Below are 27,285 nucleotides of genomic sequence, written 5' to 3'. Positions count from 1 at the left end.
CTGGGATCAGGCATGGGAGGCTGCCTAGGAGCTGGGAATCACACTCGACGACATTAACGAGGACTCGGGAAGTTGGGAAAGAGGTTATATTATGATGTTTGTGATCACATGGGGAAAGAGCTAGGTTGGGTGTGAGCTGGGACTCCTCGGGGCTTTTTGTTGTTAGGGTTTGAGATGTCATTGGGTGCGATTGGGTCTGTGAGCTTGTAGGTTTGGAGGACTCTGCGTCTAATTTTAGGAACAGTTGAGATGAGGGCCAGACAAAACAGAGGGGCTGTCAGAGGGACCAGACTGAACTGAAAGTACTCCTCCCTTGCACTGTAAGGAAGGTTACAGAGTGACAGACATCTCGTTCAAGTCAATAGTGCTATGGAGGAGGTTGAGAGAGGGGTTTGTCACATCCTGCAGACTCTGAACTCCTGGTTTCAACTGTGCATTTACAGGGTGGGGTGGGGGGCCATCAGATGGAGATCAGTTAGCTATTCACAGACTGGGACTCACTCGGGAGTTGAATAATGACACCAATATAAAATAAAGTGAGGATGATTTTAAAGTGAGCTGCCAAATTCTGACTCGTGTGAGCTAGAACAAGAGGTCAGGATACAACTACAGTCTTTGTCTTTCAAGTTACTTTTTCCAACTTTTTAGTCTCTTCTGATTTAAATCATACACTGACATGAACAGAACTAAAAGCACGGCTCACAAGAAATACGCAGTCCACTGTGAAAACCCTGATTTTTTTTTACCTTAACCTTGTCTCGGCTTCAAGCTCCTTCAAATGCAATCTCTTTGCCTCATTTTAATTATATTCAGAAATAAGGTTGCCAGTTCTGGTTGGACGTATTCCTGGAGTGTCATCACATAGTGTCCCATCTCACTTCCCCACCCCACCTCCCTCCACACTCTAATCATTGGCTGCCCAACTCATGCTGCCCCACCCCCTCACCAATTGGAAAGCAAATAGACTCCTTGTTGCCTGATTGGTTGATTTTCCACTGTCAGTCAAACAACCTTTTCTTCCTTGTCCAACATTTTTAAAACCAAGAAACAAAAGTGTTCAAAGCAAATTAATAAAACTATATTTCTCTAATGCCCCTATGGTTTCTCTCAAACTGTGTCCAGGGGGATTAATTGTTAATTCCTGGCAAGTTGGCAACCTTATTCCAAAATCAATTAGCAAGAAGCAGCTGCTTTGGTAGGAAATTGGTGACGGGGTCTTTTTTTGCGGGGGGGGCGGTGTCCAAGGATTATGACTGAGGGAATTTCCAGGGTTGGGCTTAGAAGATTCCCAGGGTGTTGCTGAGGGGTTTCTCAGGATCAGGATTAGGGGATTTGCAGGATTGGGATGAGGGGATTCCCAGGATTGGGATGAGGGAATTCCCAGGGTTCTTGCTGAGGGTATTCCCAGGATTGTGATGAGGGGATTCCCAGGGTTTGGATGAGGGGATTCCTGGGATTGTGATGAGGGGATTCCCAGGATTGGGATGAAGGAATTCCCAGGGTTGAAATGAGGCAATTCTGCGGATTGTAGCTGAGGGCATTCTCAGGATTTAGATGAGGGGATTCCCAGGGTTGGAATGACAGGACTCCCAGGCTTATAATGCAGCAATTCCCAAAATTGGGTTGAGGGGATTCCCAGAATGGTGGAAGAGGGGCTTCTCATAATTGAGATGAGGGCATTCCTAGGGTTGGGATAAGGGGATTCCCAGGACTGTAGCTGAGGCGATCCCGCGGATTGTGGTGGAGGGGTTGAACTCTTGTCTTGTATTTCAGCTATCTGCTGGGGCCACAGTGAAGCCATTTCCTAATTTTGATGCCGCGACTGATGCCATAGAGCTGGAACGAGCGATTAAAACCAAAGGTGAGCTCACAGTTTTGGGTTTGTGCTGACGTGGGCCTCTGTGAATGAGCTAGCACTGGTGGAGGATTATTCTTTGTGTGTAACCATTTGGAGTGCAACACCTTCAAACTGCAGAGTGTTCATACTGTGCTGAGTCCAGGGGTCAGCACGACTCAGTCTCTGTCTCACTCTCGCCATCGAGTCAGTAAGACATGGTTCAAGCACCTCTCCACAGACTAGAGCAACATAATCCAGGCCCGACACACCCCTGGTGCCAGTATTGTGGGAGTGCTGCATTGTCAGAGGTGCCATCTTTGAATGAGATGTTAAACTGAAGTCCTATCTGTCCTCTCAGATGAATGTAAAAGATCCCTTTATTAAAAGACAAACAGGGGATTTCTCTCTGGTGTCCTGGACAATATTTGCCCCTCAACCAACAGCAGAAAAAAACAAAATATCTGCTCACTATTTTATTGCTGTTTGTGGGAGCTTGCTGTGCGCAAATTCGCTGCTGCGTTTCCTACATCAAAACAGTGACTACACATCAAAAGTACTTCATTGGCTGTAAAGTGCTTTGGAATGTCCTGAGGTTGAAAGGTGCAAGATAAAATTGATACACAGCCCTGTCTTGTACAGATAAACACACAGCCCTGTCTTGTACAGATAAACACACAGCCTGTCTGTACAGATAGGTACACAGTCTGTCTGTACAGATAGACACACAGCCCTGTCTTGTACAGATAAATACACAGCCCTGTCTTGTACAGATAGACACACAGCTCTGTCTTGTACAGATAGACATACAGCCCTGTCTTGTACAGATAAACACACAGCCTGTCTGTACAGATAGGTACACAGTCTGTCTTGTACAGATAGACACACAGCCCTGTCTTGTACAGATAGACACACAGCCCTGTCTTGTACAGATAGACACACAGCTCTGTCTTGTACAGATAGACACACAGCTCTGTCTTGTACAGATAGACACACAGCCCTGTCTTGTACAGATAGACACACAGCCCTGTCTTGTACAGATAAATACACAGCCCTGTCTTGTACAGATAGACACACAGCCCTGTCTTGCACAGATAGACACACAGCCCTGTCTTGTACAGATAAGCACACAGCCCTGTCTTGTACAGATAGACACACAGCCCTGTCTTGTACAGATAGACACACAGCTCTGTCTTGTACAGATAGACACACAGCTCTGTCTTGTACAGATAGACACACAGCCTGTCTGTACAGATAGGTACACAGTCTGTCTTGTAAAGATAGATACACAGCCCTGTCTTGTACAGATAGATACACAATCTGTTCTGTACAAATAGTTACACAGTCTTGTCCTGTACAGATAAATACACAGCCCTGTCCTGTACAGATAGATACACAGTCTGTTCTGTACAGATAGATACACAGTCTGTTCTGTACAAATAGTTACGCAGTCTTGTCCTGTACAGATAAATACACAGCCCTGTCCTGTACAGATAGATACACAGTCTGTTCTGTACAGATAGATACACAGTCTGTTCTGTACAAATAGTTACGCAGTCTTGTCCTGTACAGATAAATACACAGCCCTGTCCTGTACAGATAGATACACAGTCTGTTCTGTACAGATAGATACACAGTCTGTTCTGTACAGATAGATACACAGTCTGTTCTGTACAAATAGTTACGCAGTCTTATCCTGTACAGATAAATACACAGCCCTGTCCTGTACAGATAGATACACAGTCTGTTCTGTACAGATAGATACACAGTCTGTTCTGTACAAATAGTTACACAGTCTTGTCATGTGCAGATAAATACACAGCCCTGTCCTATACAGATAGATACACAGTCTGTTCTGTACAAATAGTTACACAGTCTTGTCCTGTACAGATAAATACACAGCCCTGTCCTATACAGATAGATACACAGTCTGTTCTGTACAGATAGATACACAGTCTGTTCTGTACAAATAGTTACAAAGTCTTGTCCTGTACAGATAAATACACAGCCCTGTCCTGTACAGATAAATACACAGTCCTGCCCTGTGTGATAAATACACAGCCCTGTCCTGGACAGATAAATACACAGCCCTGTCCTATACAGATAGATACACAGTCTGTTCTGTACAAATAGTTACACAGTCTTGTCCTGTACAGATAAATACACAGCCCTGTCCTATACAGATAGATACACAGTCTGTTCTGTACAGATAGATACACAGTCTGTTCTGTACAAATAGTTACACAGTCTTGTCCTGTACAGATAAATACACAGCCCTGTCCCATACAGATAGATACACAGCCCTGTCCTGTGCAGATAAATACACAGTCCTGCCCTGTGTGATAAATACACAGCCCTGTCCTGTACAGATAGATACACAGCCCTGTCCTGTACAGATAAATACACAGTCCTGCCCTGTGCGATAAATACACAGCCCTGTCCTATACAGATAGATACACAGTCTGTTCTGTACAAATAGTTACACAGTCGTCCTGTACATATAAATACACAGCCCTGTCCTATACAGATAGATACACAGTCTGTTCTGTACAGATAGATACACAGTCTGTTCTGTACAAATAGTTACACAGTCATCCTGTACAGATAAATACACAGCCCTGTCCTATACAGATAGATACACAGTCTGTTCTGTACAGATAGATACACAGTCTTGTCCTGTACAGATAAATACACAGCCCTGTCCTATACAGATAGATACACAGTCTGTTCTGTACAGATAGATACACAGTCTTGTCCTGTACAGATAAATACACAGCCCTGTCCTGTGCAGATAAATACACAGTCCTGCCCTGTGTGATAAATACACAGCCCTGTCCTGTGCAGATAGATACACAGTCTGTTCTGTACAAATAGTTACACAGTCATCCTGTACAGATAAATACACAGTCCTGCCCTGTGTGATAAATACACAGCCCTGTCCTGTACAGTTAGATACATAGCCCTTTTCTGTACAGACACTGATACACATTCCTGTCCTATACAGATAGATACCTCTAGAGTGTAGTAAAGCCCCGGATGTTGTGATCTGAAGCTGTAATATTCTGTCTGTCTTGCAGGTGTCGATGAGTACTCCATCATTGATGTATTGACCAAGCGCAGCAATGCACAAAGGCAGGATATTGCCTTTGCATTCGAAAGGAAGGTGCAGAAGGTGAGTGAGTTTCCCTTTGTAGTGGAGCATTCAACATTCAATCAGGTGAATGTGTAGAATGTGAACTGTCCTAGTTATTGGTCAGCACTGACCATCATTCCCTGTTGGGCACAGAACATAGCAGCCCATGTGGGGGAGGGTACCGTGAGGTCAGAGGCCAGACTAGAGTTAACACATTGAGTCTTTCCGGGAAGACGAGGAGGGAGAAGTGGAGAGACGGGGAGGGGGGGGGGCGAATGGAGAGACTGGGAGGAGGGGGGAATGGAGGGGAAGTGGGAAGAAATGGAGGGGAGGAAAAAGAGGGAGAGGGGAGGAATGAAGGCGCAGAGTGAGGAATCGAGGGGGAGTGGGAAGGAATGGAGGGGAGGAGAGGGAGGGAGGAGGGGAAGTGGGAAGAGGGAGCAATGGAGTGGCAGAGTGAGGAGTGGAGGGGAAGTGGGAAGGAATGGAGGGTAGGAGAGAGGGTGGGAGGATGGAGGAATAGAGGGGAGGAGCAGAGAATTGGAGAGGGAGAAGGGAGGAATGCAATGAAGGGGCAAAAAACCCAATGTGGATGAAACAGAATATTTCCGGAGTAGAGGGGATTAATGTGAAGGTGACTAATTTCAGATTGATAGGATGAATGTAACTCTAACAGGAATTTTGAGGGCCAGTGTCACATCAGTTAATGTCACTGCAGCCCAGAACCAAACACTCTGACTCTATATTTTATCCCAAGATGTTCTTCTACCCATGTACCTGTGCCATCACTAAGACCACCTATTTCCACCTCCATAACTGCACCTGACTTTGCTCCTGTTTCAGCTCATCTGCTGCTGAAACCCTCATTCCTGCCTTTGTTACCTCTAGACTTGACTATTCTAATGCTCTCCTGGATGATCTCCCACATTCTACTGTCCATAAACATGAGGTCATCCAAAACTCTGCTGCCCATAGCTTAAATCACCCCAAGTCCTGTTTCACTATCACCTCCTGCGCTCGCTGGCCTACATTGGCTCCCGGTCAAGTAATGTCTTGATTTTAACATTCTCTTCCTTGTTTTCAAATCCCTCCATGGCCTCATCCATCCCTCTGTCTGTAATCTCCTCCAGCCCCACAACCCTCCGAGATATCTGCACTCCTCTAATTCTATTGGTGGCTGTGCCTTCGGTTGCCTCGGCCCCACGCTTTGGAATACCCTCCCTCCGCCTCTCCGCCTCTCCACCTCGCTTTCCTCCTTCAAGACACTATTTAAAACCTGCCTCGTTCGCTAAGCTTTTGGTCACCTGACCTAATAGGCTGGGTTTTCCCAGCTCCGTGGAAACTGGGTCGGTGGGTGGGGGTGCTGGGAAAATAGGGGGAGCTGTGTGGGAATGGCACCCTGATACATTCCCACCTCCGGGGATCTTTCCCAGGATTGGTTGTCCGCTCCACTGGGGCAGGCAGCCAGTTTGGGTGGTTAGGGCCCCAATTTTGCAGTTTTGCAGTTGGAACTTTTCCAGTAGCAGAGCAGTCCCCCTATCGCACGCGGAGGCCGCCTGTTCATTGGAGGTCGCCTTCCTGCGACAGACTGGGGGAGTGGGTCATCAGGGCCAGAAGGTCCATGCTCCAAGGCCAGGGCCGCATGAATGAAAGGCTGCAATCACAGCCGCGGCTGAACCTTTTGGATTGGTTTCCCTTCCATCCCAATGTCTGTACCGGCTTCGGGAGTCCTCAGTGCAGCCCTTCTGTGTTGGCCAGTGAAGGCCACATTGAGGTGGCCTCAGTGCCTCTGACCTGCATGAGCAGCGCCCACCTCTCCCAGTAGGGCTGCCGAGCCTCCAGAGCTGCTGAGTCTCCGGGGCTGCCTGCCCTCTATTTGGACTGGCAGCATCAGAGGCCCACCCGCCGTGCCTAATCAGATGGCGAGCTTGGAGCAGCCAATCAGGAGACTGTCTCCTGGAGGATTGTGCCACTGTTCCCACTGCGGAAAGTGCCATTTTTAGTGTGATAGAGTCATTACGGCACAGAAGGAGTCCATTCGGCCCATCGAGCCCATGCCGGCTCCATGCAGAGCAATCAGTCTCATTCCCACGCTCTATCCCCGTAGCTCTGTAAGTTCATTTCCCTCAAATCTCCATCCAATTTCCTTTTGAAATCATTCATCATCTCCGCTTCCACCACCCTCGTAGGCAGCAAGTTCCTGCGTAAAAAAGTTCTTCCTCAAATCCCCCCTGTATCTCTTCCCCAGAACCTTAAATCTGTGTCCCCCAGTCCTTTTACCGTCAGCTATTCGGAACAGCTTTTCTTTGTCTACCTTATCTAAGCCTGTCTTAATTCTGTACACCTCTATCAAAATCTCCCCTCAATCTCCTTTGCTCCAGGGAGAACAAACCCAGCTTCTCCAACCGAACCTTGTAACTAAAATCCCTCTATCCCTGGAGCCATTCTGGTAAATCTCTTCTGCACTCTCTCAAGGACCCTCACATTCTTCCTAAAGTGTGGTAACCAGAGCTGGATGAAATACTCCAGTTGAGGCCTAATCAGAACTTTGTAAAGATTCAGCATAACTTCCCTGCTTTTATACTCAATATCTTTGTTTATGAAGCACAAGATCCCACATGCTTCACTAACCACTCTCTCGATATGTCCTGCCACCTTCAAAGATTGATACACATGAACCCCCTCGCAGGTCCCTCTGTCCCTGTCCATTCCTTAGAACTGTGCCATTATATATTTAGTCCTGAAGCCCATGGGAAAACCCAGCCTAATATCTCCTTAGGCAGCTCGGTGTCATACTTTGTTTTATAATGTGAAGTGCCTTGGGACGGTTTATTATATTGAAGGCACTATATGAATATACATTGGACTTCTTGTCATTCACCTACATATTTCTGGACCTTTTCTAAAAACCCATCTGTACAATAGCTCCATCCTCAAACTTTGAGCTCAAAACTCCCACGATTGTTTTCCCACCTTCTCCCTTGTGGATCTCTGCTCTCCTCTGCCCCTTCTCTCATTCTCTATATCCCATGGTTTCCGACACTGGTAACACGATGCTGCCTTTCTCTTCCCCACAGCAGATCGGTCTTTGTGCTGAGTGACTATGTTCACCATGAAATGCCTCTTGTACCTACAGAAACTGGAGAGTGTCCTGCACTCTGCCCTCTCGGAGCCGCTGAGGTCTGTCATCCTGGGGCTATTGAAAACTCCAGCCAAGTATGATGCTTCTGAGGTCAGGGGAGCCATCAAGGTGAGGATTTAATCCGGAGCCTCTCTGTTTGGTGAGGATTTAATCCGGAGGCTCTCTGTTTGGTGAGGATTTAATCTGGAGCCTCTCTGTTTGGTGAGGATTTTGGGTGGAATGATAGTGGAGAAGACTGGAAATTGGGAGGTGAGTGCTCTGGAACCTGACAGTTCCACTCGGAGCCCTGGAATTCCCTCTCACTGTTCCTGCCGATACTGGGGTTCGGAGGATTCAGTGAAATTAGAAGGCAGACTGTGTAGACCAGGCTCGTATTCCACCCCACCCTGTTGAGGGTCAACAGTTCAGGGACCACACTTCAGGCTTTAAAGAGGGTGCAGAAAAGATTAATGAGAGTGTTTTCAGAGATGAGGAACTTCAATTATGTGCATAGATTGAAACAACTATTCTCCTTGGAGAAGGTTGAGAGGAGATTTGATAGACGCTTTCAAAATCAGGAGGGGTCGAGGCAGAGTCGATAGAGAGAAACTGTTCTTATTGGTGGAAAGGTCGAGAACCAGAGGGCACCGAATTAATGTGATTGGCAAAAGAACCAATGGCGAGATGAGGAAAAACCTTTTCGGACAGCGAGTGGTTAGGATCTGGAATGCACTGCCTGAGAGTGCGGTGGAGACAGATTCAATCGAGGCTTTCAAAAGAGAATTGGATAATTACCTGATCAGAAAAAGTTTGCAGGGTTACGGGGTAAAGGCGAGGCAGTGGGAGAAGTTGAGTGGCTGGCATGGACACGACGGACCGAATGGCCTTGTGTGCTGTTACCACTCTATGATTCACTGCCTCCCATTGTCCTGTGACAGCTGACTATAAAAGCACAGGGACTGAAATGCCACTGCTCTGTTGACAGAGGACCCATCACTGCCAGAGAGAGAGGTCCTTACCATGTTTGAGGCAGGCGGCTGTGGATTGAGGGGTAATTCAGACCAGTACTGGCTGAGGCCCATCCTGAGCACAGCAAATGTCTCCCTGATTTGCCTGCAGTTGCTAAAGGAGTGGAATGTCTACTGGGGCAATGGTGCCTCCTTCTGAATGTCAAACAATATCCAGGCCCTCTCCACAACTCAGAATCCAGCAGAACCGGCTTCTGCTCCAAACCCTGGCCCACCTGCCATGCAGGAAGTGTCCCAGAGAAGCAGGGTTTTCAGGCCTGCTAATTTCACCCACTCGTCTCCCACCCCTCAGCGGCACCGTGGCGCAGTGGTTAGCACCGCAGCCTCACAGCTCCAGCGACGCGGGTTCAATTCTGGGTACTGCCTGTGCGGAGTTTGCAAGTTCTCCCTGTGACAGCGTGGGTTTTCCCCAGGTGCTCCGGTTTCCTCCCACCACCAAAGACCTGCAGGTTGATAGGTAAATTGGCCAATATAAATTGCCCCTAGTGTAGGTAGGTGGTAGGGAATATGGCATTACTGTAGGGTTAGTGTAAATGGGTGGTTGTTGGTCGGCACAGACTCAGTGGGCCGAAGGGCCTGTTTCAGTGCTGTATCTCTAAATAAATAAAAATGTGATTCTCACACACACACATCGAACTGATTCTCACACACAGGCAAACTGATTCTCACACACACACAAACTGATTCTCACACACACACAAACTGATTCTCACACACACACAAAGTGATTCTCACACACACACACATCGAACTGATTCTCACACACACGCAAACTGATTCACACACACACACAAACTGATTCTCACACACATACTGAGTGATTCTCACAAACACGCACACGAACTGATTCTCACACACACACGAACTGATTCTCACACGCACACGAACTGATTCTCACACGCACGCAAACTGATTCTCACACACACACACACGAACTGATTCTCACACACACGCAAACTGATTCTCACACACATACAAAGTGATTCACACACACGCAAACAGATTCACACACACGAACTGATTCTCACACACACACGAACTGATTCACACACACATACAAAGTGATTCACACACACACACAAACTGATTCACACACACATACAAAGTGATTCACACACACACACAAACTGATTCACACACACATACAAAGTGATTCACACACACACACAAACTGATTCTCACACACATACAAAGTGATTCACACACACACGCAAACTGATTCTCACACACATACAAAGTGATTCACACACACATACAAAGTGATTCACACACACATACAAAGTGATTCACACACACACGCAAACTGATTCTCACACACATACAAAGTGATTCTCACACACACACACAAAGTGATTCTCACACACACACACACACGCAAACTGATTCTCACACACACACTCACGCAAACTGATTCTCACACACATACAAAGTGATTCACACACACACGCAAACTGATTCTCACACACATACAAAGTGATTCACACACACATACAAAGTGATTCACACACACACGCAAACTGATTCTCACACACATACAAAGTGATTCACACACACATACAAACTGATTCACACACACACGCAAACTGATTCTCACACACACGCAAACTGATTCACACACACACGCAAACTGATTCTCACACACATACAAACTGATTCACACACACACGCAAACTGATTCTCACACACATACAAAGTGATTCACACACACATACAAACTGATTCACACACACACGCAAACTGATTCTCACACACACACAAAGTGATTCACACTCATGCAAACTGATTCTCACACACACACAAAGTGATTCACACACACGCAAACTGATTCTCACACACACACAAAGTGATTCACACTCACGCAAACTGATTCTCACACACACACAGACGAACTGATTCTCACACACATACAAAGTGATTCACACACACACGCAAACTGATTCTCACACACATACAAACTGATTCACACACACACGCAAACTGATTCTCACACACATACAAAGTGATTCACACACACATACAAAGTGATTCACACACACACGCAAACTGATTCTCACACACATACAAACTGATTCACACACACACGCAAACTGATTCTCACACACATACAAAGTGATTCACACACACATACAAAGTGATTCACACACACACGCAAACTGATTCTCACACACATACAAAGTGATTCACACACACATACAAACTGATTCACACACACATACAAACTGATTCACACACACACGCAAACTGATTTTCACACACACACAAAGTGATTCACACTCACGCAAACTGATTCTCACACACACACAAAGTGATTCACACACACGCAAACTGATTCTCACACACACACAAAGTGATTCACACTCACGCAAACTGATTCTCACACACACACACAGACGAACTGATTCTCACACACATACAAAGTGATTCACACACACACGCAAACTGATTCTCACACACATACAAACTGATTCACACACACATACAAAGTGATTCACACACACATACAAAGTGATTCACACACACACGCAAACTGATTCTCACACACACGCAAACTGATTTTCACACACACACAAAGTGATTCACACTCACGCAAACTGATTCTCACACACACACAAAGTGATTCACACACACGCAAACTGATTCTCACACACACACAAAGTGATTCACACTCACGCAAACTGATTCTCACACACACACAAACTGATTCACACACACACGCAAACTGATTCTCACACACATACAAAGTGATTCACACACACATACAAACTGATTCACACACACACGCAAACTGATTCTCACACACACACAAAGTGATTCACACTCACGCAAACTGATTCTCACACACACACACAGACGAACTGATTCTCACACACATACAAAGTGATTCACACACACACGCAAACTGATTCTCACACACATACAAACTGATTCACACACACACGCAAACTGATTCTCACACACATACAAAGTGATTCTCACACACATACAAACTGATTCACACACACACGCAAACTGATTCTCACACACATACAAACTGATTCTCACACACATACAAACTGATTCACACACACACGCAAACTGATTCTCACACACATACAAACTGATTCACACACACACGCAAACTGATTCTCACACACATACAAAGTGATTCACACACACATACAAAGTGATTCACACACACACGCAAACTGATTCTCACACACATACAAACTGATTCACACACACACGCAAACTGATTCTCACACACATACAAAGTGATTCTCACACACATACAAACTGATTCACACACACACGCAAACTGATTCTCACACACACACAAAGTGATTCACACTCACGCAAACTGATTCTCACACACACACAAAGTGATTCACACACACATACAAACTGATTCACTCACACACGCAAACTGATTCTCACACACATACAAACTGATTCTCACACACACGCAAACTGATTCTCACACACATACAAACTGATTCACTCACACACGCAAACTGATTCTCACACACATACAAACTGATTCTCACACACATACAAACTGATTCTCACACACACGCAAACTGATTCTCACACACATACAAACTGATTCACTCACACACGCAAACTGATTCTCACACACATACAAACTGATTCTCACACACACGCAAACTGATTCTCACACACATACAAACTGATTCACTCACACACGCAAACTGATTCTCACACACACACAAAGTGATTCACACACACACACAAAGTGATTCACACTCACGCAAACTGATTCTCACACACACACACAGACGAACTGATTCTCACATGCGCACACACACAAGCTGATCACACACGCTGATACACACACGCTCACACAACGTGATTCACACTCACACATACATGCACGCACACGCACACTGATTCACACACACTCACACAAACTGATTCACTTTTATTCACACACTGCCACCCCCACTCACTCACTCACATTGATCGTCAATCCATTGCTGCTTTCCTTAGATCGGTCGGTTCAGCATAGAGACCTAAAACAAGCATGGTCCTGGCTTGGTAACACAGTGTTTATTAATCAGAGGACTGAATGCCATGTTATAAATGAATTTGGGCGTGTTGCTTAGTTTGCCAGTTGTTTTTCCAGGAGGTGAGTCTGCTGTCCAGTGTCTCACAGTGAACAGTCCCAGTGTTTGGCAGCCAGCTAGTCCCAATGTGCCCTCTGGTGGCTGTTGGCTGTAACAGCAGGAGGTGGATTTGATGTTTGCTGCAATTGTTAATGTGCAGGTCACATGCCCATGTGAAGGACAGGCTTCAGTAGGTACAGAAAGATCCCATGGTTTAGTCTCTCAGTCTCCTTTGCTGCAGCTAAATTTTTGGTGTGAGCTATTAACAGTTTGTCATTTCCACTCAGTAAATTTTGCTGCTGAACTTGTGATAAATATTTACACTTTTTTGCAACAAAAGGGGAACAGACTTTCAAATCTTCTTTCCACAGGGGCTGGGAACCACTGAAGCCACTCTGATTGAGATCTTGTGCTCTCGCACAAACAAGGAAATCCACGACCTGAACAAGGCTTATCTTGAGGGTGAGTGAGGAGGAATCTGGTCTAAGCACATACTCTAACTGGGCTCCTCGTAATTTTATGCAGCTCAATTAAATCTCCCCTCAGCCTCCTCTGCTGCTAAGAAGAGCAACCCCAGCTTATCTGATCTTTCCTCATAACTTAAGTTCTCCATTCCTGGCAGCATCCTCTGTAACTCTCTTCTTTACCCTCTCTAGTGCAGTCACATCCTTCCTGTAATGTTGAGATCAGGACTGTATGCAGTACTCTAGCTGTGGCCTAACCAGTGTTTTATACAGTTCCAGCATAACCTCCCTGCTCTAATATTCTATGTCTCAGCTAATAAAGGAAAGTATCGCATATGTCTTCTTGACCACCTAATCTACTTCTCCAGCCACCTTTAGTGCGCTCCACTGCACTCCAATGTCCCTCTGTTCCTCTACACATGTCAGTAGCTGACCATTAATTGTGTATTCCCTTGTCTTATTAGCCTTCCCGAAATGCATTACCTCACACTTCTCCACATTGAACTCCATTTGCCACTGTTCTGCCCACCTGACTAGTCCATCGATACCTTCCTGCGATCTGTAGCTTTCTTCTTCACTATCAACAACATGGCCTATTTTTGTACCGTCTGCAAACTTCTTAATCATACCCCTTACATTTAAGTCCAAATCATTAATATATACCACAAAAAGCAAGGGACCCCAGTACTGAGCGCTGTGGAACCCCACTGGACAGAGCCTTCCGGTCCTTTCCCATAACTACACTAAATCTAACTGAATTATGATCACTACTGCCAAAATATTCTCCTATTTACCCCTTCTACCTGCTCAGCTTCATTTCCCAAAATTAAATCCAGTTAGTTCTGGTGTGCTCAACGATCTATCCTTGGCCTCTTCCTGTTTCTCACCTATATCCTGCCTCTCAGTGGCGTTGTCCGAAAACATAGACTCAGGTTCCACTGATGACACCCAGCTCTACCTCACCAGCACCTCTCTCAGCCCCTCCATTGTCCCTAAATTGTCAGACTGCGTGTCCAACATTCAGTATTAGATGAGAAAATGTTTCCTCCAGCTATATATTGAGAAGACTGAAACCATTGTCTTCGATCCCGATCATAAACTCCGTTTCCTAGCCACCGACTCCATCGCTGTGCCTGGCTGAACCAGACTGTCTGCAACCTTGGTGTCAAGTTTGACCCTGAGATGGGTTTCTGACCACAAATTATCTCAGTCACGAAGACTGTTTATTTTCACTTCCAGAACATTACGCAACTCTGCCCCTTGACTATTCCAATGTACTCCTGGCTGCTCTCCTGACTTCCTTTTCCTCTTGCACGAAACACCTTAAAACTCACCTCTTTGATGAAGCTTTTGATCACCTCCTCATATCACTTGTTGTCAGATTACATCTCGGTCAGACACTCTGAAGCTATAACTATTTTAATCAGTCATAAAAGCTCTTACTGAATAAAGAAGGAGGCCATTCAGCCCCTTGAGCCTGTTCTACCATTCAGTTAGATGATGGCTGATCTGTATCTTAACTCCATCTGCCCACCTAGCTTCCCTATCCATTAATGCCCTTACCCAACAACAATCTATCAATTGAATCCCAGTCTGTACAGCTTTTCAGGAAGAGTGTTCCAGATTTCCATTCTCCTTTGTGTGAAGACATCACCCCTGAATGGCCTGGCTATAATTTTAAGGATATCCCCCTTTGTTCTGGACTCCCCAATCAGAGGAATTAGTTGCTATTTATCTACCTATCAACTTCGTAAATCAGCTGAAATACCTCCTTCATATTTTCTACTCGAGGGAATACAAGACTAGTCTATTAACTTGTACTCATAATTTAACTCTCTTCGCCCTGGTAATGTTCTGGTGAATCTCCGCTGTTCCCCCTCCAAGGTTAATATATCCTTGCTGAAGTGTGGTGCTCAGGACTGAGCTGAGTTGCTGCAGATGGGGTCCGACCAGAGATTTATACAACTGAAGCATCACCCTCCACCCCTTTGTAATCTAGACAAATTCAGAGGCAGGCACAGACTGTGGAGCTCGGGTGTGATGATGCTTTGCTCTGTTTTTAAAAATTTATTTGTTTGTGGGATGTGGGCATTGCTGGCGAGGCCAGAATTTACTGCCCATCCCGAATTGCCCTTGAGAAGGTGGTGGTGAGCTGCCTTCTTGAACCGCTGCAGTCCATGTGGGGTAGGTACACCCACAGTGCTGTTAGGAAGGGAGTTCCAGGATTTTGACCCAGCGACAGTGAAGGAATGGCGATATAGTTCCAAGTCAGGGTGGTGTGTGACTTGGAGGGGAACTTGCAGGTGGTGGTGTTCCCATGCATCTGCTGCTATTGTCCTTCTAGGTGGTAGAGTTCGCAGGTTTGGAAGGTGCTGTGTAAGGAGGCTTGGTGCATTACTGCAGTGCATCTTGTAGATGGTACACACTGCTGCCACTTCATTGGTGGTGGAGGGAGTGAATGTTGAAGGTGGTGAATGGGATGCCAATCAAGCGGGCTGCTTTGTCCTGGATGGTGTCAAGCTTCTTAACCGTTGTTGGAGCTGCACCTATCCAGGCAAGTGGAGAGTATTCTATTCCATCACACTCCTGACTTGTGCCTTGTAGATGTTGGACAGGCGTTGGGGAGTCAGGAGGTGAGTTACTCGCTGCAGAATTCCCAGCCTCTGACCTTCTGTTGTAGTCACAGTATTTATATGGCTACTCCAGTTCAGTTTCTGTTCAATGGTAACCACCAGGATGTTGATAGTGGGGGATTCAGCGATGGTAATGCCATTGAATGTCATGGGGAGATGATTAGATTGATTGATGGCGACATTATCTTGTTTACGTCTCTATTAAACAGTGGGCACAGGAATATTAGAGAAACAAGTTTATAATGGTCGACATAGCCCTTACTAGGGATGGTAGCGTGATTGTAATGGGAGGAATAATCCAGCCAGTATTAAAACACAGAATAGCATCTGCACTAACAGCGATGCTATAACCTTCCTCTTTACAGATTACAAGAAAGAAATGAAGAAGGACCTCGAAGGAGATACTTCTGGAAATTTCTGCAAGCTTCTTTGTGCTTTATCAAAGGTAAGACCTTAATTATATGTTTCTTGCTCTGATCGAGGAGCTTTGCGATGTCTGGCTGTGCTGGTGAGATGGTTTCTTGGGATTGGTTGTCAGCTGTGCAACACTGGGATTGCAATCCAGGAATGACAGGGTGATTGAGCACTGCGTCTGTCAGGGGATCAGTGATTCCGGACTTCTCTGTGGGATTTACCTCGATTTCCTAAGGTCAGGGCGGGAGGCAGGGAATCCACTGTGGATATAATGTCCCAAAGAGTCCCTTCGCGCTAAAAACTGATCTGATTTGATGATATTGGAGCTAACACACCTAGAGTACTGTGTACAGTTTTGGTCTCCTTATTTAAGGAAGGATATACTTGCATTGGAAGCAGTTCAGAGAAGGTTCACTAGATTGATTCCTGGGATGAAAGGGTTGCCTTATAGGAAATGTTGAGCAGGTTGGACCGATACTCATTGGAGTTTAGAAGAATGAAAGGTGATCTTATTGAAACATGTAAGATCCCGAGGGGGCTTGACAGGATAGATGATGAGAAGATGTTTCCCCTGATGGGGAATCCAGAAATAGGGGGCACAGTTTCAAAATAAGGGGTCTCCCATTTAAGATGGGAATGAGGAGGAATTTCTTCTGAAGGTTGTTAATCTTTGGAATTCTCTTCCCCGGAGAGCAGTGGAGGCTGGGTCATTGAATATATTCAAAGATGGGTTAGATTTTTCATGCTGAAGGGAGTCAAGGGTTATGGGGTTAGGCAGGAAAGTGAAGGTAAGGCCACAATCAGATCAGCCATGATCTTATTGAAGGCGAAGCAGGCTCGAGGGGCCGAATGGCCTACTCCTGCTTCTTGTGTTCTTAGCTGGTCTTGCATTGCTTCCTCCTCCTCAGGGACACTGAATTTCTGTCAATACCTCTCTTCCTTGTCAGCCTGTAACAGGGGCGAGGAATAACCACAAGGAATGGTTAAGATCTCACTAAGACTGCAAGAGTCCAAACAAGAGAGAAGAACAGCAAAAAATGTCAAGGAATTGAGCAGTTCTACTGAGGGAGAGAGGAGGCTGTGAATGGTAAAAGAGTATAAAGGGGGAACATGTCCAAAGCAGATGACAGAGCAATCATTACAAGGTGATCAGGTGGTAGATGTGAGCATCACTGGGTTATCGTGCTGACCAAGGCTTTTCTGGAATAACCAGATCCTGCAAAATGTGCCCTGTAACATGAATTTGAAACTGATTGTGCCCTTAAATGAATGACATTTCAAATGGTCTTTCTGTGTACAGGGCACCCGATCGGAACCCACCAATGTGGTTGATATGGACCTGATTGATGGAGATGCCCGGGTAGGTACTCTTCAATAGTGCGTGGTGAATGTAGATTACATGGAAGCTCCATCTCACGCTGACACTCACTGTGACCATCATTGAAACAATGACTGATGCCATTATGGCCTGGGGATTCTTGGTTAGGGCTTCGGCTAGTTTGGGTAACTGAGGCCAGTGTTTGGGGCGTTTGAGGCACATTGCCACCAGATTGCAGGAAGTCCAACTCCTCCTGTTAGGACTCTAACTGGTGGGGGTGGGGGCACGGGCAGTGATCTCTCTGTGCTGTTCTCCTAACAAGGTTCTCACATTCCATAATGAGTCACGGAGCTCAGGCCCGGGGCCGAGTCACGGAGCTCAGGCCCGGGGCCGAGTCACGGAGCTCAGGCCCGGGGCCGAGTCACGGAGCTCAGGCCCGGGGTCGGGTCACGGAGCTCAGGCCCGGGGCCGGGTCACGGAGCTCAGGCCCGGGGTCGGGTCACGGAGCTCAGGCCCGGGGCCGGGTCACGGAGCTCAGGCCCGGGGCCAAGTCACGGAGCTCAGGCCCGGGGCCAGGTCACGGAGCTCAGGCCCGGGGCCGGGTCACGGAGCTCAGGCCCGGGGCCGGGTCACGGAGCTCAGGCCTATAGTATTATGGAACCATAGAATGGTTACAGCACAGAAGGAGGCCATCCAACCTGTCCTGTTTAGGCCAGCTCTCTGCAAAAGCAACTCACCTGCCTTTTCCCTGTAGCCCTGCAATTTTTTTCTCTTCGGATCGTCACTCAATTCCCTTTTGAAAACCTCGAGTGAGTCTACCTCCACCACACTCTCAGACAGTGCATTCCAGATGCTAACCACTTGCTTAGTAAAAAAGTTTTTCCTCATGTCACCATTGGTTCTTTTGCCATTCACCTTAGATTGGAGTCCTCTTGTTCTGGACCCTTCTGCCAATGGGAACACTCTCTCTCTCTCTCTCTACTCTGTCCAGAACTCTCATGATTTTGAACACCTCGATCAATTCTCCTCTCAATCTTCTCTTCTCTAAGGAGAACAGCCCCAGCTTCTCCAATCCAACCCGGTAACTGAAGTCCCTCATCCCTGGAACTATTTTCTTGGATATTTTCTGCACTCTCTCCAATGACTTCCCATCTTTCCTAAAATATGGTGTCCAGAATTGGACACAATACTGCAGCTGAGGCCGAACCAGTATTTGTATAAAGGTTGACGATAACTTGCTTGTTTTTGTACTCTGTGCCACTACTTATGAAGCACAGGATCCCATATGCCTTTTTAACCACTTTCTCAACTTGCCCTGCCACCTTCAATGATTTGTGCAGATATACCCCCAGCTCCTTCTGCCCCAGCAACCCCTTTAGAATTGTACTCTTTATTTTATATTGCCTCTCCTCATTCTTCCTTCCAAAATGTATCACTTCACAGTTCTCTGCATTAAATCTCATCTGCCACATGTCCACCACCCTTTTGAAGTCAATCACCATTCTGCTCACTGTTGACAATACTTCCAAGTTTACTGTCATCTGTAAATTTTGAAATTGTGCCCTGCACACCCAAGTCAGGGTCATTAATATATATCAAGAAAAGCAGGGGTCCGAACACCGACCCCTGGGGAAACCCAATTATATACCTTCCTCCAGTCCGGAAAACCAGCCGTTCACCACGACTCTCTGTTTCCTGTCACTCAGCCCATGCTGCACTGTGCCTCTTATACCTTGGTCTTTAGTTTTGCTTGCAAGCCTGTTATGTGGCACTTTATCAAACATCTTTTGGAAGTCCATGTACATCACATCAACCACATTACCCATATCAATTCTCTCTTGCCTAATCAAAAAACTCCAGCAAATTCGTTAAACCTGATTTGCCCCGAACAAATCTGTGCAGGCTTTTCCTTAATTAATCCATATTTGTTCAAGCGGCTGTTAATTTTGTTCGGCAGCTCCCCCACTTTGTTTTATTCATCCTTGGGCTGAGTTACAGAGGAAAAGACTCGGGACGGAGTGGGAGAGCGAGGCCCGGGGACGGAGTGGGAGAGCGAGGCCCGGGGACGAAGTGAGAGAGCGAGGCCCGGGGACGGAGTGAGAGAGGGAGGCCCGGGGCAGATTTATTTTGTGAGGTGATTCATTAATGACATTCCTCATATTTCGCTACTCAGGAACTCTATGAAGCTGGAGTGAAGAATCCAAAAACAAATGTTGACAAATGGACCTCGATAATGACTCAGAGAAGTATCCCTCATCTCAATAGAGGTAATAAAACAGCCAGGGAACATACATGATACAAGAAATAGTGAACCAGCACACACATGGTTCAGGAAATAGTGAACCAGCACACACAGGGTACAGGAAATAGTGAACCAGCACACACATGGTTCAGGAAATAGTGAACCAGCACACACACTGTACAGGAAATAGTGAACCAGCACACACACTGTACAGGAAATAGTGAACCAGCACACACACTGTACAGGAAATAGTGAACCAGCATAAATATGGTTCAGGAAATAGTGAACCAGCACACACACTGTACAGGAAATAGTGAACCAGCACACACACTGTACAGGAAATAGTGAACCAGCACACACATGGTTCAGGAAATAGTGAACCAGCACACACACTGTACAGGAAATAGTGAACCAGCACACACACTGTACAGGAAATAGTGAACCAGCATAAACATGGTTCAGGAAATAGTGAACCAGCACACACACTGTACAGGAAATAGTGAACCAGCACACACAGGGTACAGGAAATAGTGAACCAGCACACACATGGTTCAGGAAATAGTGAACCAGCACACACACTGTACAGGAAATAGTGAACCAGCACACACAGGGTACAGGAAATAGTGAACCAGCACACACATGGTTCAGGAAATAGTGAACCAGCACACACACTGTACAGGAAATAGTGAACCAGCACACACACTGTTCAGGAAATAGTGAACCAGCATAAACATGGTTCAGGAAATAGTGAACCAGCACACACATGGTACAGGAAATAGTGAACCAGCACACACTGTACAGGAAATAGTGAACCAGCACACACATGGTTCAGGAAATAGTGAACCAGCACACACACGGTACAGGAAATAGTGAACCAGCATAAACATGGTTCAGGAAATAGTGAACCAGCACACACATGGTACAGGAAATAGTGAACCAGCACACACTGTACAGGAAATAGTGAACCAGCACACACATGGTTCAGGAAATAGTGAACCAGCACACACACTGTACAGGAAATAGTGAACCAGCACACACATGGTTCAGGAAATAGTGAACCAGCACACACATGGTTCAGGAAATAGTGAACCAGCACACACACGGTACAGGAAATAGTGAACAGCACACACACGGTACAGGAAATAGTGAACCAGCATACACATGGTTCAGGAAATAGTGAACCAGCACACACATGGTACAGGAAATAGTGAACCAGCACACACACGGTGCAGGAAATAGTGAACCAGCACACACACGGTGCAGGAAATAGTGAACCAGCACACACACTGTGCAGGAAATAGTGAACCAGCATACACATGGTTCAGGAAATAGTGAACCAGCACACACATGGTACAGGAAATAGTGAACCAGCACACACACGGTACAGGAAATAGTGAACCAGCATACACATGGTTCAGGAAATAGTGAACCAGCACACACATGGTACAGGAAATAGTGAACCAGCACACACTGTACAGGAAATAGTGAACCAGCACACACATGGTTCAGGAAATAGTGAACCAGCACACACACTGTACAGGAAATAGTGAACCAGCACACACATGGTTCAGGAAATAGTGAACCAGCACACACATGGTTCAGGAAATAGTGAACCAGCACACACACGGTACAGGAAATAATGAACCAGCACACACACTGTACAGGAAATAGTGAACCAGCATACACATGGTTCAGGAAATAGTGAACCAGCACACACATGGTACAGGAAATAGTGAACCAGCACACACACGGTGCAGGAAATAGTGAACCAGCACACACACTGTACAGGAAATAGTGAACCAGCATACACATGGTTCAGGAAATAGTGAACCAGCACACACATGGTACAGGAAATAGTGAACCAGTACACACACGGTACAGGAAATAGTGAACCAGCACACACACTGTGCAGGAAATAGTGAACCAGCACACACATGGTTCAGGAAATAGGGAACCAGCACACACACTGTACAGGAAATAGTGAACCAGTACACACATGGTTCAGGAAATAGTGAACCAGCACACACACTGTACAGTAAATAGTGAACCAGCACACACATGGTACAGGAAATAGTGAACCAGCACACACATGGTTCAGGAATTAGTGAACCAGCACACACATGGTTCTGGAAATAGTGAACCAGCACACACATGATACAGGAAATGGTGAACCAGCACACACACTGTACAGGAAATAGTGAACCAGCACACACACGGTACAGGAAATAGTGAACCAGCACACACTGTACAGGAAATAGTGAACCAGTACACACACGGTACAGGAAATAGTGAACCAGCACACACACGGTTCAGGAAATAGTGAACCAGCACACACACGGTTCAGGAAATAGTGAACCAGCACACACACGGTACAGGAAATAGTGAACCAGCACACACACGGTACAGGAAATAGTGAACCAGCACACACTGTGCTTCAATCAGTGCCATCATGCTCGACATGAACGCTTTGGGTTTTCGTAGATGGATATGATGTAAACTGTTTGTATTTCTCTATATAACAACACTGGGAATGGTTAGATTTCTGTAGCAATGGTTCATTTTCACCAGTAATTGTTCACTTTCATTAGTAATTGTTTTGTTTTCACAAGCAATGTTCTAATTTGATTGTTCCTCTGCTTAGTTTTCGGGCGATATAATTCCTACAGTCAGTACGATATGATTCGCAGCATTGATATTGAAGTCAAGGGAGATCTAAAAAATAATTTTTTGGCGCTGGGTAAGTTTGACTCTCTCACTTCATCTTTCGCACGATTGTCATGGACTTTATTCTCCCAATGCCTTCCACATCTCAGTTTAAGTTCTTGGTTGAGAGGGAAATGACATGTGTCATTGATTAACCATCCTTCAGAAATTGCCTCGGCTCTCAACGTCAGACCCTGAAATCCTGAAGTTTTGGCCTGTGCACCTTGCCACTGCGTCTCCCTGGGTAGCACCCAGTCTAGTCTTGTGATATGCTCTGAGGATACACAGCTATGTGTTGCCTTCTGCAGAGCCTGAAATGGGGGTAAAGCTATCCCAGGGCCAACTGTGGCCTTTTCCACAGTGTTCCTTTGCAAACGGAGCAAGGAAACTGATCACTGTGTTCTTGGCTTGTTAGTTGCTCACCCCAGCTGACAACACAGGGGCAACTTGGGACTCAAGCTGCCAGGGATGTCTACTCAGGGAGGTACAAGACACCAAATAGCCCAGGGAGAGAGAGAAGGGTGAAAGGGTGAATATTTTGCAGCAGTGTTACTGGGTCTGAGTTCTGACTCTCATTGAGTCTCTCTCTGACCTGTGTTCCTGCCAAGTGTGGGACATGTCATCACCCGCCACTCCCCAGCTCGGGGCTTTGAATACCGATAGTGCCGAGAGGCTGGAGTTAAGATACAGATCAGCCATGATCTAATTGAATGGCGGAACAGGCTTGATGGACTGAATGGTCTCCTTCTGTTCCTGTGTAACAGAATTGAGGGGCTGAATAACAGGTCTGGGCTCAGCACGTTCACCTTCTCGCGGGAGTGTCAGAACCACGCTCCTGGTGTGAAGCTCACGGCCGTGTGCGCTCTGGTAACCATGGAGACGCCTCCTGTCTCGTCGCAAAGTGAAACGACCAATAGAAGCAGCTGGTGTGAAGCAGACCCATTCCGAAAAGTTCCACTGTTGCTACGGGCCTGGAAACTCCACCCGATTCTGAGCATGTATTCCTGCACAAGTTCTGACAGGGGTGGGGGGGTGGTGGGGGTGGGTGGTGTGGGGCAGGTTTATTTTGATGTACGCCCAATAGTTATGATCGATAATGTTTGTCTGAAACCTGCCTTGTTTCCATGTCTCTCTACAGTACAATGTATCCAGAACACTCCCGGGTTTTTTGCTGACAAATTAGCCCAGATGGTGAAGGTAAAAGATCTCATCTCCTGCTAGACCCCTTTTGTCCTAACAATCTTCTTGACAGAACCAATGTCCGCTCTAGCGAGCCGCTTACAGGGGGAATGAAAACTAAGCTGAGATTTACTGTTTGTAGAGAGACAAGAAGTCAGAGCTGAAGGTGGACCTGAAGAAGGATGTGTTAACCAGGATAATGGTGACTCGCTGTGAAATCGACCTGCTACAAATCAGGAAAGAATTCAAGAAGAAAACTGGTGTATCGCTGCATCAGTTTCTAACTGTAAGTGTCTGTCTGTCTTTGCACATCAAAGGGGAAGGTTCCCGCCTGCACTGTCACATCTTTCTTAAAGGTTACTGTGGGCGTTTGCTACACCCTGGAACATATAACAGAGTAGAAAGCAAAGACTTGCATTAGTATAGCACCTTTCTTGACCACCAGACATCTCAAAGCAATTTACAGCCATTTAAGTACTAATGAATTGTTATAATGCAGGAGCCAATTTGTGCACAGTAAGCTCCCACAAACAGCAATACCATAATGACCAGATTATCTGTTTCTGCGATCTGGGATAAATATCTCTGCTCTTCTGGGAAATAGTGTCATGGGATCTTTTTGCATCCACATGAGAGGGCAGACTGGTCCTCAGGTTAGCATTTCATCTGAAAGAGCACCTCCAACAGTGCAGCACTCCCTCAGCCTGGATTCTTGTGTTCAGGCCCAGGAGTGGGACTTGAACCTTATACCCAGAGGCGGGAATGTTCTCTATGAGACACGGCTGACACAAACAAGTGGGATTGCATTTCCAGTGACAGCTGCTAACTGCAGCAGAAGCTGTGCAATGGTGTTGGATGATTCCAGTGTATTGATGCAGGACTGCCCAGTGTTTAACAAGTTTGCTGAATGAGGAACTGAGCCACGGAGTCCGGGAAGGACCTAGGGTTAGTCCCCAGTCTGTTGCCGATTTCAGCTGAGCTGTGGGAGCAGTTGACATCCGCATCTCTTGATTAGAGCAGGGAACATCACCCTGTTCTCCTATTTCTGCTTAGTGCCAGTTATCGGTGCTGGATTAAACCTAACTGCAATAATAGGAGGGGACATTGTTGGGGCCTTCAGTCTGTATCCGACCCTGGCCACATCTAACCTGGGCCTCCTTAATAAGATCCATGCTAACTGGGACAGTATCCCATTTCCCAGTATCAATCTGCCTTGCTTTGATGACCATTCACTGGGAGATGATACTGCTGTTCCTCAGTCATCCGTTCTAGAGTTATTGGGCTTTAGACTTGCAGCTTGGAGTCAATCAGGGTTTAATCTGGAACTCGCACTTGTATCAGCTTGCCATTCATTTCCTTTGACCAGGTGCAGCTCCCAGCAATGCCCACTGAGCAAGGCATGGAGTAGAATTTCACAGTGCCAGGGCAATTCATGACATAGAACCAAATCTTCAAAAAACCACCCGGCAGTTAAACTGGAAATATAAATCGGGGGTGGTGTCTGTATCGGGGGTGGTGTCTGTATCGGGGGATTAATCTGTATCGGGGGAGAGTCTGTACTGGTCTGTGCGCTTATTAATTGTATTACTGAACCTCTCTCTGAGTTAAGCTGTGGTCTTTTGTGACAGGAGCTTTGTGCTCATGCAGTGGGAATATTGGCATTAACACTCATTCCCTGTGTACAGGCCTGAGCTGAATAGCTGGCTCCGTTAATATGTCTACCTTTTAGCCTTTCAGACATTTCTGATCAGCCGTATGTAACCAGTTCTTATCCTTCTGCTTTAGGTTGCGACCAAAGGTGATTACCAACGTGTTCTGCTGGCCCTGTGTGGAGGAGATGATTAAATGTGACGTCGCAGACAGGAGTTCCAATTCTGTATCACCCTGCTTTTAACTACCAATAATTACTACATAGGAGCTGCATGGAGCCCCTGTTAGATTGAACCACTTAACCTTCCTCATTCTGTTTGTGTTAGAGTCAAGTATTACAATAGTAAACCATAACGAGATTGTGCGTGAAAAATTCTCTATCGTCAATCAGTAAATCTTTGAAGAGCCCCAAATAGATTAATACTAACTGGAAATAAAGCTAAAAGTTGAGCTTCACCTCCTTGCATTTGTATGCTGTTGTTGGGGTTTGAAATCAAATGGATCCCATTCTTTCAGTAGCACAGGTTGTTTGCTCATAACTCGAGGCAGCAGATTTACATGTTAAGATGTTTGCAGCACATATATAAAATGTTTTGTACAGTACTGTACTTAGTCAGCAAATGCATCTGCTTCCAAGGCAGGATGCCTTTTTATATGAAATAAAGAAATTGGATGATTACCATAACAGTCTCTGAAATGAAAAGTCGATTGCATAACACACAGTGGAATAATAATGCTGCATCTCTGAAACTGCAGTCTCACATTTAACAGCAGCATCAACTGTGTGAACCTTTCACTCTGGGCATCTTACAGTGGCAGGTTTTGAGCAGGACTGTGGGGAGGGATGACTGTACCACCACCCCCTCTCCCCCACCCAGCCCACCCACTCGGCATATCAGGTAAGAAATTCTGTATCTATGCAAGTTAAGTTGTATCCAAGACAGAGGCAGTGAAAGTGGGCCCACTCTATCTACAGAGGAATCCTCTCACAGTGCTCAGTGAAAGACTTATTCACCTTACTATAGCACTGAGGGAGTGCAGCACTGATTTACCAAAATGATACCTCGACTCCAAGGGTTAAATTACAAGGAGACATTAAACAAACTAGCGTTGTGTTCCCTGGAATTTAGAAGGTTATGGAGTGATTTCATCAAAGTTTTCAAGGTATTAAGGGAAACAGATAGGGTAGATAGAGAGAAACTATTTCCGTTAGTTGGAGAGTCTAGGACCAGGAGACGTAGTCTAAAAATTAGAGCCAGAACTTTCAGGATTGAAATTAGGGAACACTTCTACACACAAAGGGTGGTAGAGGTTTGGAACCCTCTTCCGCAAATGACAACTGTTGCTATATCAACTGTTAATTTTAAATCTAAGGTTGATAGATTGGAAAAGGTATGGAATTTTATCAAAGCTAAATGGCCTACACCTATTCCTATGTTCCTATGGTGTGGGGCTGGAGGAGG

The 27,285-nt window shown here is 45.9% G+C and overlaps 1 protein-coding gene across 1 annotated transcript in view; it reads left to right on the top strand.

Moving 5' to 3' along the window:
• The window catches only part of LOC137350466 (annexin A2-like), a 37,165-nt gene extending 10,658 nt beyond the window's left edge, over positions 1–26,507 (top strand). The window contains exons 3-13 of the mRNA XM_068015109.1: positions 1,774–1,861; positions 4,912–5,006; positions 8,104–8,217; positions 13,591–13,681; positions 16,682–16,761; positions 18,031–18,090; positions 20,222–20,315; positions 22,932–23,027; positions 24,132–24,190; positions 24,315–24,458; positions 25,958–26,507. Coding sequence (XP_067871210.1) covers positions 1,774–1,861; positions 4,912–5,006; positions 8,104–8,217; positions 13,591–13,681; positions 16,682–16,761; positions 18,031–18,090; positions 20,222–20,315; positions 22,932–23,027; positions 24,132–24,190; positions 24,315–24,458; positions 25,958–26,017 — 981 coding nt within the window. The 3' untranslated portion in view covers positions 26,018–26,507. The remainder of the gene's footprint in view (positions 1–1,773; positions 1,862–4,911; positions 5,007–8,103; positions 8,218–13,590; positions 13,682–16,681; positions 16,762–18,030; positions 18,091–20,221; positions 20,316–22,931; positions 23,028–24,131; positions 24,191–24,314; positions 24,459–25,957) is intronic.
• The last annotated feature ends 778 nt before the right edge of the window (positions 26,508–27,285 follow it).

The sequence above is a fragment of the Heterodontus francisci genome, chromosome 35, assembly GCF_036365525.1.
Source record: "Heterodontus francisci isolate sHetFra1 chromosome 35, sHetFra1.hap1, whole genome shotgun sequence".
Taxonomy (NCBI): Eukaryota; Metazoa; Chordata; class Chondrichthyes; order Heterodontiformes; family Heterodontidae; genus Heterodontus; species Heterodontus francisci.
Note: the sequence above shows the minus strand (reverse complement) of the source record. Positions and strands in the feature narration are given on the sequence as shown.